Here is a 17,887-nt window from a genome sequence, read left to right as displayed (position 1 = left end):
CAGACTATACCACATTCCTTTGTTAATTCCAGTGTTGTACAATCATGGAATTGGCTTCCACATTCACTATTTTGGTGCAACACATTTATTTTGAAACAGACTAGACAGCCACGCATCATGGGGGGCTGTTTGATAGCTACATTTATGTTTAGGGGCAAATCTAATCTGAACCATAGGGTTTGTGTAGTCCAAACATCTAAGTATGTAATTCATATACATACAGTTGGGAAATGCACATGTAAGCACATTTCCACACACATGGTTCAACCTCTAGTCAAGCTTCAGACAATACATCATCTCTTTGCTGCTGTTTATTTCCTGCCGTACCCTTACACAGTATTCGTTATCAACAGCCTTGAGGTGCATGACATAATTTCCTACATAGACTTTTAATATTTCTTATTACAAAGTTTTTGTTTGTGTGAAGTTATTGACAAAAATTTGCCTGGTACAATTCAGTTTTGTGAGGAAAGTGTATGTGAAGTGAGGGATGGGAAGGCTCTATTCTATGGTTTTATAAAAAGGCTTAGTGATTTCAAGAAAAAAAGGTAAAATTAAATTGATAATGTTTTAAATTTTTTTTGTAACAGAACTTAACAGGCTTTTCATAACATTGGTAATCTCACCAAGGAGAGGCATCTTGGTCACAGCACCTTCTTTCTCATACAGTCAGTAGAAAAGATCATGCTTCATAAATAATATTCTTGACATTTTAATTGCCATCTTTTTATCAGCATATATTTTTCATTACTACATATATAGTACTATGGCAAGAACTTGTGTGCTGCCTGACCTGGGGTTCACCCTCAGGAGAAGAGTGCAGGGTAAGCTTAGCTCCTCTACAGTTCTTTGCTATAAGTGAGACATATGCTAATGATATGACTTCAGATTCATTTGGTTTCCCTGATATGAGCTGCTAAGTGAACTTCCCGATGTCCTAGAAATATTAAAAAATTATATAAAGCAAAACATGTTCTGACAACAAAACAGATGACGACTTATATATGTATATATATATTTTGCTATATCTATTAACTCCAATGTGATCACAGAATAAACTCCACTCGTAACAAGTAACTGTTCATAAAACCAAACGGTTCCCATGATATCACTTCACGAGTTGTACCAGTCCAGGAACAGGATAGTGCAGGACATGACGATCAGGAAGAACATGATCCACACCCTGAACCCTGCGTCCTTCCTCATGGCCTCGCGGACCTGGAAACACACAAAACAGATTCAGAGTTTGTCCTGCCTCCTCCCTCCAACAAGTGTAATCAGGGGAGGGGCAACTTAGTTTCAAACAAGGCAATATCTTTCATAATAATCTTCGAATACACTTAAGAGGAAGCTGCTGCCAAGTGACAAGTAAAAGATAAGTGGTCTTCATTTAGAAAAGTCAAAAGTGAAATACATGAAGTAAATGAAACAATAAGTATTACAACCAAAGGCCCAAAGTGAAAAAAACAAATATTGTTACCTAATTCAAGACCTCGTCAGTCATTTCAGGGAAAATCAGGGAAAGCAGGGAATCACTGAAGCTTATTGAATTGCCGCCATTTGATATTTTCTGTTAGCTTACAAAGACAAATGATTTTCGGCTGCTGCTGATCTGTCATTTGGATTCATGCTCTGATACCTAAAATCATCTTGACTGTTTCAGCATTGTGTGGTGCTTCCACACAATGCCGGTCTCAGCCAGGTCAGAGGAAACCTCTAAATGAAGATGTGGGAAAGTAATTTTGTGGTGTGAATGTAGGAACATGGAAATTGGTGTAGGGAACAGGTGCTCACCCAGCGCCTTGACTGGCACACTGAGCAGTGTAATATCGGGGCATTTATTAGTCCTGACAGTCCCCTATCTCTTTCCAGATATGGATGATCAGCCCCACTTCCAGTCAGGAGGAATGGTACCAGGCAGTCAAGATTGCATACAACTCACGGATCATGGCCACACTCCAGCTCTGAGCACCTCCACACTGATACTACAAACACAGGCTGTCTTTCCACCCCTCAACTACCACAGCCTCTCACACCTTGCCAAGTGAGGGTGGGGTTTCATCAATGAGTGGATCAGCATCCATTATTTGTAATTCAGCAGTTGGAAGCTGCTTGCTCAGAGTACACCAAGTACATATAACCAATTTGAGACTCACTGCACGTTTTGACAGTATTGTTCAGAAAGAATGAGATAGACCAAAGAGAAGGCTGCATATGCATCCCTTAGGTGAATCTTGTGGCTCGCCTCTGAATATAGCTCACTGATTGGTTCATCCGTGTCTGCTTAACCAGTGTCTGCTTCTCAGCCACACTGTGCACGAGAGACAGATGAATTTCTCTCTGTGGTTGCCTGCATCTGCAGTAGTAATGTACACTGCTTCCACTGTTCTCTTGTCCTTCCCAACCCTGTGTGTAGAATCTCTGCACCACTCTAGTCAGGCAAGTGACTGTATTCGTTGGCATGCGCCATCAAGGAGTTTGAAGTCCTGTGGTGGCGAAGATTGTTTTTGTGCTGGCAGGTTCTCTATCTAACTCATCATGAGGTCTCTCCAAAATATGCTGCTGGGCATCCACTACTGGGAATCACGTAGACAGTGCTGTCCTCATTCCTATGACTTTTGTGATGACCTCCGAATACTGTATCCACTACTTTCACTTCCAAGGAGTGCACTACACAGAGGCCAATCTTAGTGAACACCCTGGTTATTAGTTCAGCTGATTTAGAGTATGGCACCACCAAGTTGTCCTTTTCTTCCCCCATGTGCACAATGTTTCTTTCCTTAGCCTGTGTACCAAAGCAAGAGGATGCTTAAGCTGGCTAAACTGGTTTGTTACATATGTACACTCATCATATGGGAACTCATCGCTACACACCCTGAAAACTTTTGAGTAGAAGCCTATCACCACACCAGACAACATTCTCATGTCATGTCATGATAGGAAGTGGATGAAATTGTTTCTTTTCTTAGGTTTTCTGTAAACCAAAAATCTAGAAACAGACACAAATTCATTCACATCCTCCTATCACGGCACAACACGAAAACAAAATCTGGCTTAATGAATTGCTTCTTCTTACAAGCTTTCAGGATGTGTAGCGATGAGTTCCTATATGACACATGCACATACATAATAAATGTACCATATTCAGCTGACTTAAGCATCCTCTTAGTTTGCTATAGAAAAAGAAAAAGGCAGAGTGCATATGGAAGAAAAATGCGGATAGAATGAAGAAAGAAAAAGATGGCTTGGTGGTACCGTACTCTAAATCCGCCAAACCTCACCAGGTTACTCACTAGGATTAGTGTCAGTGTAAAGCACTCCTTACGACTAAAAATACGATACCCTGAGGTCATCACGCAGGTAGTAGAAATGAGGACAGCACAGTCTACAAGTTTCCCTGTAGTGGATGCTCAGCAGCATATTCTGGCGTGACTTCATGAGGGGTGAGATAAAGAACCTGCCAGCACAGAAACAACCTTTGGCACCACAGGACTTCAAACTCCTTGGTGGTGCATGCCGATGAATGCAGCCGCTTGCCAACTGGAGTGGTGCAGAAATTCTACACACAGGAATGGGAAGGAGGGCAAGGAGAACAATGGAAGCAGTGTACATTGATACAATGGATGCAAGTAACCTCACAGAGGTATTCATCTGCCACTCACACATCACAGTTAGCCATACATCATTTTCTTCAGCAGGATCCCAAAGTACTAGCTGAGTGAGTGAGGATGCTGCTGACTGGCTGTAGGTGGGTGGGCGTCTGTAGTCTCCGTTACCCAACACACTGGCCTAGGGTCAGAAAATATTCAGATTTCTTTACTAGGCTCATTTGTCACACAGCAGAGGTAAACTTTGCTGATATCATTGAATTAAAGTGACTGTACAACTATAACACAGTTTTCAAAACTGATGAGAAGAATCCAGAGAATAACATTTAAATGTTACAACCACTTTTTACATAAACACTTGCAGCAATTATAGACTCAGGCTTAGAGTAAAATGTTTGTTCTTATACATAAAATCCTACTGAATACAATGCTTCTCTCAGATTTTTGAAAAAGTGTGATATAAGAGGAGGTATGGTAGGATTTGTAAAAAGTGGTATGAATATTATATGTTATTCTGACTTATTTTCACCATAATTATTTTTTTTGCCTTTTGCCATAATTATTTTTTTACCTTTTGAGTCTTGAAAATTGTGTTAGTTGTACAATAACTGTTTAACCCAATTATGTCAACAAAATTTGCCGGTCTTGTGTAACAGATGAGTTAAGTAAACAATTATGAATATTTTCTGATCCACTGCAACTGTGTTGGGAAACAGAGACGTCAGACTTCCCGCCCACCAACAGCCAATCAGCAGCGCCCTGACTTATCTGGCCAGGGACCCAGCGTAAGTGAATGGACTATGGTCATCGTGGTGGCAGGAAGGCAGACACGGAAGATCCAGTCAGCGCTCTTTTCTAAGGTGATCTGCAAGATGGTCCACCAGGAGGATATGTAAGCAGCCGCCTCTGCACGCCATCTTATTCTCTGAAAAAGGCTGCCAATGTTCAATGAAATAAAGTATAACTGCTGCTACCTATGTTTTCCTACACCACTCATACCCACCAGTTGTCACTTCTATTAATATTTTGTCTCTAAATGTACTCCACCGTGTGCCAGGGATCGAACCCAGGCCTTTAAGTAGAAGTTGGGGCAGAATACCAACTGAGCCACTATTAGAGAAAGCATTGAAAAGAATGAAGACTGATACTATTAGCATGTGACTGGAATAAGAACTGTGATGGAGAGTCACATGCACACACCACTGAATAAGATACGAGTCACTTCCAAGGTAAATGTGTGTGAGAAAATCATGTGCAAATAGATACTGCAAGCTATGTGTGACAAACAAATCTAGCAGTTATGTAAAATCAGCATGGAGGGGACAGAAAGTGCCATTAACATCCTCGCCCAGGGGAAAAAATGAGATGCAGGCAACGGAGGTAATTGCTAAGTTGTTACGCTACACGTTGAGGGAGAAATGGAAGGACTGATCGTGCCTGTAGTATATAACAAAAGACGCAAAGAGGAAAAACTGAGTGCTGAAAGCTTCAACAAAGGATGACAGAAGAGAAATCGTGACAAAGGATGACAGAAGAGAAATAGTAGGTGAAATGTATTAAAAATCTGCCCACATGCATCCTGAGAAAGCATAGGACGGGACTGATGGGTAAGTAATGAAGGGCGAGTTTACACAGAGATGGTCGAACTCTGTCTGAGAAAGATGTGCTGAACCATGACATGCAAAGAGAGTACATGAATGTTTGAAGATCCATGCGATAAGAGACACAACTCTATAGCCTTAACATGACCTTAAATATTTCTGAATAGGTTGTCTGAAATCAGTAGGTAAAGCAACAATAGGTACAATACAACAAGAAAAGAACTATTACACTCCTGTCTTTAAGTTACCCCAAAGAAAAGCTGAGTATATTACAAAGAAGAGACAACACCCTGGGCCCTTCCTTACTTGCTCATTGCCCTCCCGCACGTTCTCTGTTGCCGCTATTATGGTCTCCTGTATCTTGTCAATTTGAGTTGCTTGCAGTTCCACGTTTTCAGAGAGGAGGTCTTGCATCTGACCAAGCTCTACAACCTGCAATAATCACATAAAATATAAATACATAAATATATAAAGAAAGAAAGAAACATAAGATCTAATTTCTTAAATGTGGCATATAATTATAATTTTCGGTAAAGACTGGTATTATTAATGCTCCAATATCTTGTTTCCTACTTAACAAACTGCTCTTCTGTTGTCCTACAGTAAGTATTCTACTAACATTCTAACCTCCCAGAAATCAATAGGAAAGAGTGTAGATATTAATGCAACTCTGAGAATACCAATGAAATGTATGTGGGAACCTGTGCGGCCGCGGCAGCATCAACCCGTGGCTCACTGCCATGGCCTACTCCACTGCCAGTGACAGCAATGGCACAGCATGAACCACAGAACACATTTATTTATCATAAAAAACAAACTTGACAAATCCTGACTCAGAAAATTCATATATGCTTCCTTACTAATGGGACTTTCTATACAATAAAGTCAGGTCCTTCTTTGTTGATTTATACCATATATATATTTTTTTTTTTTTAACAACAAAGGAGATGACTCAAGGGTAGAAAGAGTAGAAAAAAAAGCCCGCTACTCACCGCTCCCATAATCGACAAAAGTAAAGAGTGGCCAAAAGAGAGGTCAATTTTGGGAGGAGAGGTGTCTTGATACACTCTTCTTGAAGGAGGTCAAGTCATAGGCAGGACGAAATGGCTGTTATGTGTTTGAAGATACTCTAACTTAACCTAACTAACCTAACAAAACCCTAAACAGTTACTCGACTCAGAAAAATCATATATGCTTCCTTACTCATAAGATTTTCTATACAACAAAGTAAAGTCATTCTTTGTTGATTTATGCTACAAGTTGTTGGGTGTCATGTGTTTGAAGATGCCCTAAACTTAACCTAACCTGACAAAACCACAAAAAGTTACCATATGTCTTTTCAGAAAAAAACTCATCTATGCTTCCTTACTAATGAGACTTTCTATATAACACAGTGGAGGCTTTCTTTGTTAATTTATGCTATAGGTTTCTAGATATTATGTGTTTGAAAATTCCCTAAACTTAACCCAACCTAACCTAGCCTAAAAAAAAAAGGTTACCATACTTCTTGACTCAGAAAAATCATATATTCTTCCTTACTAAATGAGACTTTCTATATAACACAGTGAAGGCTTTGTTAATTTATGCTGTAGGTGTCTGGATATCATTCCTCAGTTGATACTTACAATTACTTTTCCGTCATTTATCTAAATGCACCTCTTATTCAATCTAAACTAATTCAAGCAGTCATTTAGCCTATGATTTTCTCCGCAGTGAGATTTTTCAGTCATATAAGCGGTGTCTTGTGAGGGTGGCTTGGTCAAGGCTGCCCCTCAAACAACAGACCTTGCACTAAAACTTTCCCCGTGCACATATATTGATGAAGCTTTGCACAGCACCAACAGCATTCCAGAGAAATATTGCTGGTTACAAAATTGCCACTGCATATTAGTAAAAAAATATATATAAGAGAAACTCTAAGAATTATCTGTCTCATGGAACCTGGCTTAACCCGGTAGCAGCGACGGGCCAAATTTGTGGCTTTACCGTGCAGCAGCGACGCAGTGGTCCAAAGCGCCAAATTCCTGGCCAAAAACCTACGGATTTGAAAACACGGGTTTCGCGCAACTGTTTTGTTTTTATTATTATTATTATTATTATTATTATTATTATTATTATTATTATTATTATTATTATTAATTTTATCATTATTATTAATAGTCTTATTTTATTATTATTATTATTATTATTATTATTATTATTATTATTATTATTATTATTAGCAGTAGCATCATTATTATTATTATTGTTTTATTGAAATCCCATTGTGATACTTGATTGATTAAAAGAATTGCTATAAAAATATTATAAGGTTTCATATAAAAGAAAATTTTGCTTTGTTGAATTTTATTAATTATAATGAGGTAAATACATATAGTGTATACTGGAATTGCGATTAGGCTTCTTCCTTCCTTTTTTCCTTTACATTTAACCTTCCTTCTCCTCCTTCCCCTCTTCCCCCTCCTGCATCTCCTCTCCCTGCTCCTCCTCCAAGTACTCCTTCTCCTTCTCCTCCATCTCCTCCTCCTCCTCCCCCTCCTCCTCCTCCTCCTCCTCCTCCTCCTCCTCCTCCTCCTCCTCATCATCATCATCATCATCATCATCATCATATACATTTGGCTCTTTTAAGAGTTGAATCACATCATGGGATAGTGATTTTTCCGGTTTGAGGTACTTTGCTTTCCTATGACATGCTACCAGGGGATCAGATGATGCAAGAAGCCAATGGAACAAGTCTGTGTTGATCCGTACTCGTGAGTTCTTACATGTATGACTTAGTCTAATATTTCTCACATCCTTGTGTCTAGCTTCAATGGCTTCTTCAGATGCCTGTCTGACAGGGATGCACGTATTCTGGAGGATATGAGAGCCATGCATCAACATTTTATGCATAGACACAGGCATATAATACCAGCCATATAAATTTACATATAGATGTGCAGTGTCCTCAGCAAACTTTTCATATGCTTTATGATCAATCTCGTATCCAGAGTTTAGTGCAGCAAGTAGCACTGCTAATCTCCTGATCAACTCTTTATCTACTCCTGTGATCTCTGAAGTCCTTTCAAAGTCCTTGAAAAATCTCCTTGCTGTGTTCCCATTATTGCTTGTCCCACTACCATGTGTAGGGATGTCCACATTCAGTCCTAGTTCTTCCTTTAAAGATGTTTGAATTTTCTTTTTTTCTTGCATGAATACTTCTTTAGCTTGTACTCCCCTAACAGCCCAAGTCTTGAGATGTTTTCTGTATCCAATATGAAGTACGCATTCCATGCTGTTGATCAACAAGTGCAGTGGAGATATCCCAAAAGCTGAATATTCCTTTACTACTTCTTTGTTCTTTATTTCTTGTAGATTGTTCATGGCAGATGGCTTTGTTACTGGATGACAGAGGTAACATGTAGCAGCTGAAGGTGTTTTCGTCACCGCCTGAATTACCTTTCCATCGACCATCGTTAACATTAAGTTGTGGTGAACTTTTACTCTGTCTTTAACACTGGGATGTAACTCTTCGATTTGCTTCTGAACTGATTCATGCTGAAGTCTGATCAAATCAGGTGTCTCCTTGCTAAACTGAAGTCGAAGTGGCCGGCAATATGCAGTTTAAGACAGTGCACTGTTATACCATATTACTTTATTAGTTGCCATCACGACCAGTTTTATGGGACTAATGAAAGTTGCAAAAAGATCACTCTCACTTATGTCTCCGTGTGCATCCTTTTCATATTTTATGTCATACAATGCCTGGTTGCCACTGCCATCAAACCCATATTTAGTCGTAAGTTCTAGTTCAATGTTATCATTTTTGTCTGATTTGATCAGATCTAGTGCACTCTCCTGGCACCTCAGTAGACTTGCAACTGTGTGGTCTAACAAGTTCTGAAGAGGAACTTCAACATTAAATTCATTCACTGCAATATTTGCTGGATAGCAAGTTTTTTTCATTTTCAGGACAGAGTTGTAAGGCAGATATAAGGTACAATGTCTCTCCTTCTGCACCTTTCTCAGATAGCAGTATGTACTTTTGCTCATATTTGTATTTATAAGGACTGCAAGAGCTTCATGGGGTGAGAGTGGTGTTTCTTGTTGACTGTTTAACTTTTTTAACATCTTATGTGGCCTTCTTGGGGTAGTCATAGTTGCTTCTGCACAGATCTTGGCTGCATCAGATCTCCCTGATTGTCGAAGTTTCATCTGAGTGGCATACACGAGCTCCTCTGTTGATTTGTCTTGACGTAATTGCTGGGTTCTTCTCCTTTTCGTTCGTTCACTTGCATCCTTGAACTCAAACACTAATTCTCTACCTCTTTTCTGTGTATTCAATGACCGATCCTTCTCACAGGTTGTGAAACAGACATTTTCATCGTTAGCTGCTAATGTTAGTTCCGTTCTCAACCACTCTTCATTCCCTTCAACAAACTTTGATGCTAACCTTCTGGCTTTCTGCCATCTTTTATGAAATTGGTGCTTTAGAGCTGCAATGTCATTTTTTTTCATGTTTCTCTTATGTTTAAACTTCTCTTGGTGTTTTTCCACAACCTTTTCAAGTGAACCCTCAAATGTGTGTGTGCCTTTCAGAGCTAGATACTCTAATAGAACGTCTTCCCTTGTCAGGGACGCCATCTGAAAAGACAAATGAAATAGCTCTGAAAAAAAAGTGTAATTACGTAAGTTTACCTTACATTACACATTTTCTATAATTGCGTTAATGTTTCTGTACTTCAGGAGTAACTTAATAATTTCTTTCTCATTTTGAAATCTTGTGTCTCCCTTCACAATATTTAAAATTCTTTCTATGAATCTCATTTTCTTGAGTCACATATATATCTATAATCATTCATGTTGCTGTTCTGGCAAGAAATTCTATATGACAATACACCTACCCTCTCGTACTGGGATTTCTTTACACGGAGCCCATCAACGACTGACCGTACATTGACGTTTGGTGAGGTCTCTGAAGAAAACGGTAACTTTTGTCGGTAAAGCCGCGGTAAAGTTAAATCATGGCCGCGGCAGCTTAGGGGAAAGTCTGAGGGAAATTGATATAGCTTTTGAATGGGCACCTAAAGGCAGCTAAGTTTTGCATATGTTGTTCCTATATATTTGCCCTACACGGCTGCAGCTAGTACATCATTTTATACTCCTTTATCTGTTTTGTATATGGCTTGTATCAAAAGCATGTTATATCATAACATTGATACTATGTATCACTGGTATTCCCACTGTCTTCGAAATGGAAGAGTAGGGCATGTTCACTTTCAAAATTTCATTGCCGTATGTAATAAAATAATCCCATGATCCCCGCTGCTACCGGGTTAAGCTTAAATCAAATTGAAAGTGCACGGGGCTATATGAAATTCCAATGAAACCAGAGATGCTGACGTCCATGGAGAAAATATAAAATGAAGATTAAAAGAAACTTTGTATTCAAGAATAAAGATGTAATACTCCCGCTCTACAACAGTTTAGTCAGACCCCACTTGGAATATGCGGTACAGTTTTGGTCTCCCCACCATGCAAAGGATATTGCTAAATTAGAAGGTGTTCAGCGTCAACGAAAATGATCCTTCCTTGCAACAAATCCTACGAAGAAAGGCTTTCTACCCTTAACATGTTCTCTCTTGAGAAAAGCCTCCGAGGAAAACTGATCGAATGTTTTAAAATACTTAATGGTTACATAATGTAGACAGATCAACATTGTTTATGATCGATGATATTATGAGGAACAATGGTTTATGTGAGGGGTGATTTTTTCTGCACCAATTTTTCTTCACCAACGCTTGGAGGGACCATTAAGAAACATGAGTGGTCCAGTGTAACACGATTAATATTCTACTGTAACAGGCTGTTCCTTCAACTTAATATCAACTAGAGTAGAAATGCAAAGTTGGATCTGATTAATGTAAAATCACTTAGGTTTAAGGACAGACCACCAAGTCTGGACCATGGGGTCTGTGTGGTCTGATTTTCTATGTAAATCTATGTAAATCCCACCTGTTTAGTGATTTGCCGCACTTCTTCGTGGTTGGACTGGAGCTCTTTGTAGAGGTGATCATTCTCCTCCTCCAGCATCTGCCGCTCCTCTGGACTAAGCTCTCCAAGCATCTTATCCATCTCGTCCTCCAGGTAGGATGTTTGCTTCTTCCCTGCATCTGATGGTCCTCTCCTTTTACTTCCTTCAGTGCTTTCCTTGTCATCCCTGTCTTGATTTCCATCTTGGCTTAACTGGTCACTTTCAGGACTCTCCGGCCAATCGCCCCACAATTCTGTGTATAAAGGAGTACTTTACTTCTTTACCCTCCAAGCTGTAGCCTAATACAAAATGGTAAAAACTAACAGAGCTCAGAAAACTCAACTATTTCCAAACACTTCCCTGCAACTAGGACCCTCCCAGAAAGCTCTTTGAAGACAGACATGATCCTGACATGGGAATTAAAGAAAAATCTACTTATTTTCTATCTTCTTTTAACCTATTTCTCAAACTGCTGAAGTGTTATAAGATGAAAAATGTTACCATGCAGCCATTAAATCACTGCTAACAATTAAGATAAATGTCAAATGTGCTGCATTTGCTAAGAAAGAAAAACAATGGACTGAAAAGGAGCAACTAGAGGCACTGTTATGTGATACAAGATCCTTTATAATCATAACCCCATGTATGATACTAAATATACACTGTCCAAAGTATATGACTCTGTAATGGTAAGGGATGTTTCTAGTTAAGGTGAGGGTGATGCTCTGGGCATTTGTTAACCCGGTAGCAGCGACGGGCCAAATTTGTGGCTTTACCGTATAGCAGCGATGGGTCAACTTTGTGCCATGATATAAACCCCCCAAAATAGATGATACATAATCTGATCACAAATGCTTTGATATATATTATGAAATGGTTTGTATGAGGAGTGATTTTTTATCATTTTTCTCGCTTGGAGGGACCATTAAGAAACATGACCCCCGCTGCTACCGGGTTAAGCTTAAATCAAATTGAAAGTGCATGGGGCTATATGAAATTCCAATGAAACCAGAGATGCTGACGTCCATGGAGAAAATATAAAATGAATTTGGAAAAGTTAAAAAAGGAATGTAATAAACAACTAGATAGGTTCATTATGACTGGTGCTTAGAAGACTGAAAAAGGTAATCCAATAAAAGGGATGGCTGATGAAACAGTAATTCCTGAGTACCAAAAATGAAGCTGCATCTTTTTCATTTATGTTACTATTACCTTTGTCCTTCTTATTGCAAGTCAAAACTTCAATGGCTGGTTACAGTCCTGCTGTGTCTTGCATGGCTACATCAGTGAGATCTACCCATCAACACCTTGAAGAATAGTAATTACTCTACACTGATGTAACTACCTTTTTCCCTGGCTTCCAAGGGTCATATAGGCCACGAAGATTTACATCACGGTTGTATAATGTCATGGAGTTATAAGTATCATAAAAGACTGGCCACTTAACCCGGTAGCAGCGAGAAAAAATGAGAAAAAATCATCACTCACACAAACCATTTCATAATATATATCGAAGCATTTGTGATCAGTTTATGTATCATTTATTTCGGGGGGTTTAAATCATGGCACAAATTTGGCCCGTCGCTGCTACATGGTAAAGGCACAAATTTGACCCGTCGCTGGTACCGGGTTAATCTTACAAAACAAAGGCACAGAAGGGAACCCTCCTAATGAACAGTAATACCAGACTGAGATGTTTCTAAAGCATCACGACTAGACTCCAGGCTCTCTCGCAGGGCAGGATGAGGTGCTCTGCTCTGCTCCTCAGAACCACTACTTGTTCGCTTTCTGGAGCCAGATGGCCGCTGCAGTCGATACAAGTTGTCCTGCAATAGATAAATTTCATGTAACTGCAGAAATTGCACTGATCATGTGTAGTCAATATAATGTAATTGTTCATGAAAACTACAATACTACCTTGGAAGTTTCTGATAACCAATCTGTCACACTACGTCGTGACTACGAATTAGTTGGACATTCTATGATAACTAACTTATGGGGAGCGTACACCAGGAGGCACGTTGCTTCAATCACCTGCCAACCCCACCCTAGACGGTCAACCCGGGGCAACCCTCCACACAGCCATCCTTCCCATTTTAGCCCTCTCCAAGGATCGACTGACTTGCCCACCCATGAGTTAGGTGGCCGTCCCCTCGGTCTCCTTCACTTAGGGTTGCCTCGTACAGAAACAACCCTATGAGCAGGATTGTCCTCTGGGAGCCATGCCATGTGCCCATATAGCTGGAGTTGGAATTCATCAGACAGACAGCCCTCAATTCAGTTTCAGGAAGTAGTCGCTGGTTCAACATGAAGCAATACCCCTATTAACCCAGTAGCAGTGGGGATCATGTTTCTTAATGGTCCCTCTAAGTGAGAGAAATGAGAAAAAAATCACACCTCACACAAACCATTTCATAATATATATCGAAGCATTTGCGATCAGATTATGTATCATCTTTTTTGGGGGGTTTATATCGTAGCACAAATTTGGCCCGTCGCTGCTACACGGTAAAGCCACAGATTTGGCCCGTCGCTGCTACCAGGTTAAATAAGATATTCCTCTTCAGGCAATCTGCTTTTTGCTGTGCAAGTTCTTTATAATGTAGAATACATATGTTGCTGCAGTACTGCTTAATCTATCCCCCTAAAAACTTGAATCAGCTACCTCAATTAGCCTCACTCTCAAAATTTATGGACATTACAACTGTAAGGAGGTGGTAATGTGCTAATATATAAAAAATGGAAGTGTATGAGCAGGATGAACTAAAGACCCATTCTCAGAGGGTGATTTCCTCTAGAAAACACTAGTTCGTAAGGATCCTCCAGAGAGTGCTTCCAAGGATGAGGTCAATCTCTTTATTGCTAATGCCAGGCCAGTAGTAGGTGTACCCCCCACCTGCTGACCTCACCACTGCCAGGCCTCCTCACTATGTCCACCTTCAGCCTTCTGAGCCCATTCACAATGTAAGGCAGTCAGTGATCTTCCAAGAGGCTTAGGATATTCTAGGAGCTCACAAGCATAGTCCTCAGGTTAGTCCCAGGCTTGTTTCTGCAGGCAGGTGCTACATCTGCACCATGTGATGGGACCTTAGGACACTACACTATAAGCCAACAGAGCTAACCATAGGGGTATTGGCTCTTGATAGCCACTCACTGGCCGGAGCTTCAGGAAGCTGCACAAAGCCGCCTTCAAATTTATCAAACCTTAATTATTACAAGTACATACCTTTTCCTTTTGTCTCTTTTTCCTAAGCTCTTTCATGTGTTTGAAGGTAGAGTTTATCCCCTGGAAGTTCATCCTCAGTATGGCCATTATGTTCTGCTGGCACTCCTGGGCATCCTTGGAGCCCTGCTGCTCCCCCTGCAGGTCTGAGCTGAGCGTGCGGATGTTGTCGTCAATGATGCGCAGGTTAGTCTTGACAACCTGATGAATTAACAAGAACCAGTGTAACAAGTTTGCATTTTGCTCTTAGAAATATTACCACTGAGTAGTACTTTGTCCAAGGTAAAATATTTTGAAAAATATTCTTTCCAGAAAATATTGAATTTTGTCTCACCATTCATTCTACATATTTACGAAACAAGAACTATTCAGGTAGGTACCTCATCTTCCCTCTTAAATAACATTTGCCCCTGAAAAATTCTTTGCCATTCATATTTCACTTGACTGAAGTGTTATACAATCCTGCTGCCTGTTTTCTACTTCCTTCACTTCATCCTTCACACTAGGAAACAAAAACCAACACAGATATGCATGTTATGCACCCGATAGGTGCCCTGCGCATTATTGATCTACATTCGGATCCAGAATATCTATTATTTTTCACATAATATGCATCTTGAAATTCTAAACTATAAATAATTACCTTCTCCATGTAGCTCCTTTCATAGTCTGTCATGGAGTGGTCTTGGTACTGGAGGTATTTTTTGCGATGGTCCTGGAGCAGGTTCCTGTGACTGCTTATATTGCTCATCACATCCCGCGCCCTTGAATAGAACTGTGAAGCAGGCGTCGGGGGACTGGGGAAGATCTTGGTCTGCGGCAGGGTGACACCAATGGCCTTGTTGCGTGTGCGGATGGTCTTCACACAAGACTTGAAGAGTGTTGTGAGATCCGCACTGGTGTTACTTTCCACCGTCATCTGTGGGTGAAACTGATTCATTAGGAACCAATTTCAGGTAGGTATGAAACTGTAACTTTAGAAACAAGTACTGTAACACCAATTAACTGAGCTGAATTTTTTTGCAGGAGCTGGTAATCTTGTGACAAAAATGATAAAATTATCAGTGATGAAAAGGACATTAAAATCTATTTGCAACATAGTGTTATAAGCCTGAGTGAGCTGGGTGTAATTCTTGAGAAATATCCAACCTCTTTAGGGTAGAGATCCTGACCTAGATATGAAAGTAAATTCCAGAGGTGGGCAAGTGCGGTACTTAGTGTGGTAGTGCGGTATTATCACATCACAAAAAAAGTACCGCACTACCCAAAAATTTCTGAAAATACTGCACTACCATGGACCGCACTAAAAACTCCTGAGGTACTTTTTTGCAGTACTTTGAAAACTATCGAAGACGATATTTGCAGCGCGGCGTGCTCACAGAACTTTTTTTTTTCAGTGAATCTGTCTCAATCAGTCAATCGGTATATCATCAGAACCAGTGATTCAATCATTCTGACTTTTCAGTTATTGTTCAAAATTAAATACTAAATAGACAGACTAAACTACTACACTGTGAGTCTTCTTTAACCGGTGTGGTGCCGGCCGATTTTTAATTTTTTGACTACCGCTACCGCAGTACTGTACACCGCGTACCGCACTGGGAAAGAAAAAAGTGGGACCGCACTACCACAACCGCACTACTCTGGAAAAAGTACCGAACTACCACAACCGCACTACTCTGGAAAAAGTACCACACTACTGTTTTTTCAGTACTGCACCCACCTCTGTTAAATTCCCTAGAAGAATATTAGGTATCACTTTCTAAGAAGTCCGCCTCCCCCTCCGCCACTCCAGCCCCCCCCTACCCCCCAAGACAAGCCTGGGGAACTGTGGGGAACCAGGGTTTGGGGGGGGAAGCCAAAATCACAAAAAAATGGGCTTCCAAAATTTCCCTAGAAAAATCCTTACATGAAGGAAAACTCCCTAGTCTCGAAAGTAAGGAAAGTCCAAACTTTATAACCTAGCAGCCCCCCTCATTCCCCTGCTAACCAAGGGGGGCTGTGCCCCCCCCTAGACCCCCCCACATGTAGGGAATTTTCCTTAATTTAGGGGTTTTCTAGGGAAATTTTGGAAGCCCATTTTTCAGTGATTTTGGCTTCCCCCCAAAATCCCAGTTCCCCACAGTTCCCCAGGCTCGTCTTGGAGGGTAGGGGGGGCTGGAGTGGCGGAGGGGGAGGCGGACTTCTTAGGAAGTATTACCGAATATTGCCACCCTTATGGAAAACTCCTTTTGTGAGTAGCAAGTGATGGGGAGGAGGTGGCCGCCTTGTTCCGTCCCACATTGCGTATTTTTGCCAGCCCACATCGCATACTGAATAAATGTAAACTAACCTAACAAGCTTAACCTAACATAATCTACCTTGATCCCCTTTATTGAGGGACTTCACTGCTCATGATCCCCCCAACAGAGGGGCTTCTCTTCCCTCGACCCCCTTTCTATTTTCCAGGGAACAAAAAAGAATCCATATTGTAAGTAATAACTTCACAAGGTGGCTACGGTACCGTCTCCTCAATATTATCCTCTCAATGTTATGCCCTGAGGATGGATGAGCCAACAATACAAGCTTATTTAAACAATACTTAGATGAGAAAATACATATCAAGAGCTAGTTAACCCTTAGATGACGGCAGTATTTGAAAAGTAGCTCCCCCAAAAATGAATGGTCTACCGGTATATATAGTCACTGCCAACCTTAGGACCGCAGTAAATATAGTTACGCCGCATAAGAGGTGTTTTAACTATCGTCTTTATATAGATTCTACCGCACTCTGGAAGTGATGTTATATTTCTGCCAAACAAAACTGACTGACTGAATTCTGGACCGCCTGTATAGAGCTCCACCGCCGTCTAAGGGTTAAATACCATGGGTTGTCAACACTGAGGAGAAAGGTGGGTAACTATTGAGAATCACTACGCGCCTCCAAACTATGATATTACACCTCCATATTATACTTAAGGGACGAAATACATGTCCCTTAACTATAATATGAAGGCGGAAAAACTTAAAAGTAAAGAAAAAGTGGTAGAGGTACTGAACAGGCAAGAAGAGGAAGCGAGGGGGTAAAATATAAAGGAAGCGACGATTGAGGAAACAAATACCTATATTCCCACAGTTCACGTTGATGCCTGACACGCACCTTGGAAACAGGTCGTCGAGGTGAGGTGTGAAGGGAAACAAAGTGCAGCTCTTCACCGCGAGGGCTGGGGTGTGCTGGTGGTCCTGGCGGCTGACAGATACCCTCGCCTCCTCCTTCTTCTTTATTATTATTTAGGGTTGTTGTTGCTGTTCTCCTTGAGTGTTTTAGCAGGCAGGTTAGGCCATGGTTGAGCCGCCCCGTGCACCGTGAAGGCAGTGTTGTGATGGAGGGCACCCTGACAGCTCACGGTCCAGCGTTGCCAGATTATCGTATCCACCATTGTGTTTACCGTTTTTAGACAGT

General features: G+C 40.7%; 1 protein-coding gene and 1 long non-coding RNA gene across 3 annotated transcripts in view; one reads left to right on the top strand and one right to left on the bottom strand.

Moving 5' to 3' along the window:
* The window catches only part of LOC127008909 (uncharacterized), a 34,395-nt gene extending 29,816 nt beyond the window's left edge, over positions 1-4,579 (top strand). Inside the window, exon 5 of the long non-coding RNA XR_007761451.1 lies at positions 1,873-4,579. This is a non-coding gene — a long non-coding RNA (uncharacterized LOC127008909). The remainder of the gene's footprint in view (positions 1-1,872) is intronic.
* On the bottom strand, positions 569-17,887 carry LOC127008908 (syntaxin-18-like). 2 transcript variants are annotated; one of them, XM_050881388.1, is made up of 7 exons: positions 17,585-17,862; positions 15,089-15,364; positions 14,449-14,646; positions 12,907-13,048; positions 11,204-11,475; positions 5,516-5,641; positions 569-1,218 (listed from the first exon to the last, which is right to left on the bottom strand). In XM_050881388.1, the coding sequence occupies exons 2-7, from the start codon at positions 15,362-15,364 to the stop codon at positions 1,114-1,116; spliced, it is 1,119 nt and encodes a 372-aa protein (XP_050737345.1). In that variant the 5' UTR covers positions 17,585-17,862; the 3' UTR covers positions 569-1,113. The 2 variants fall into 2 exon arrangements, with proteins under 2 accessions (XP_050737345.1, XP_050737344.1); XM_050881387.1 differs by lacking the exons at positions 569-1,218; positions 5,516-5,641 and adding an exon at positions 8,798-9,832 and having other exon boundaries at positions 17,585-17,887.

Source organism: Eriocheir sinensis, chromosome 39, assembly GCF_024679095.1.
Source record: "Eriocheir sinensis breed Jianghai 21 chromosome 39, ASM2467909v1, whole genome shotgun sequence".
Classification (NCBI taxonomy): domain Eukaryota; kingdom Metazoa; phylum Arthropoda; class Malacostraca; order Decapoda; family Varunidae; genus Eriocheir; species Eriocheir sinensis.
The sequence above is the reverse complement of the archived record's forward strand: the minus strand, read 5'-3'. Positions and strand labels throughout refer to the sequence as shown.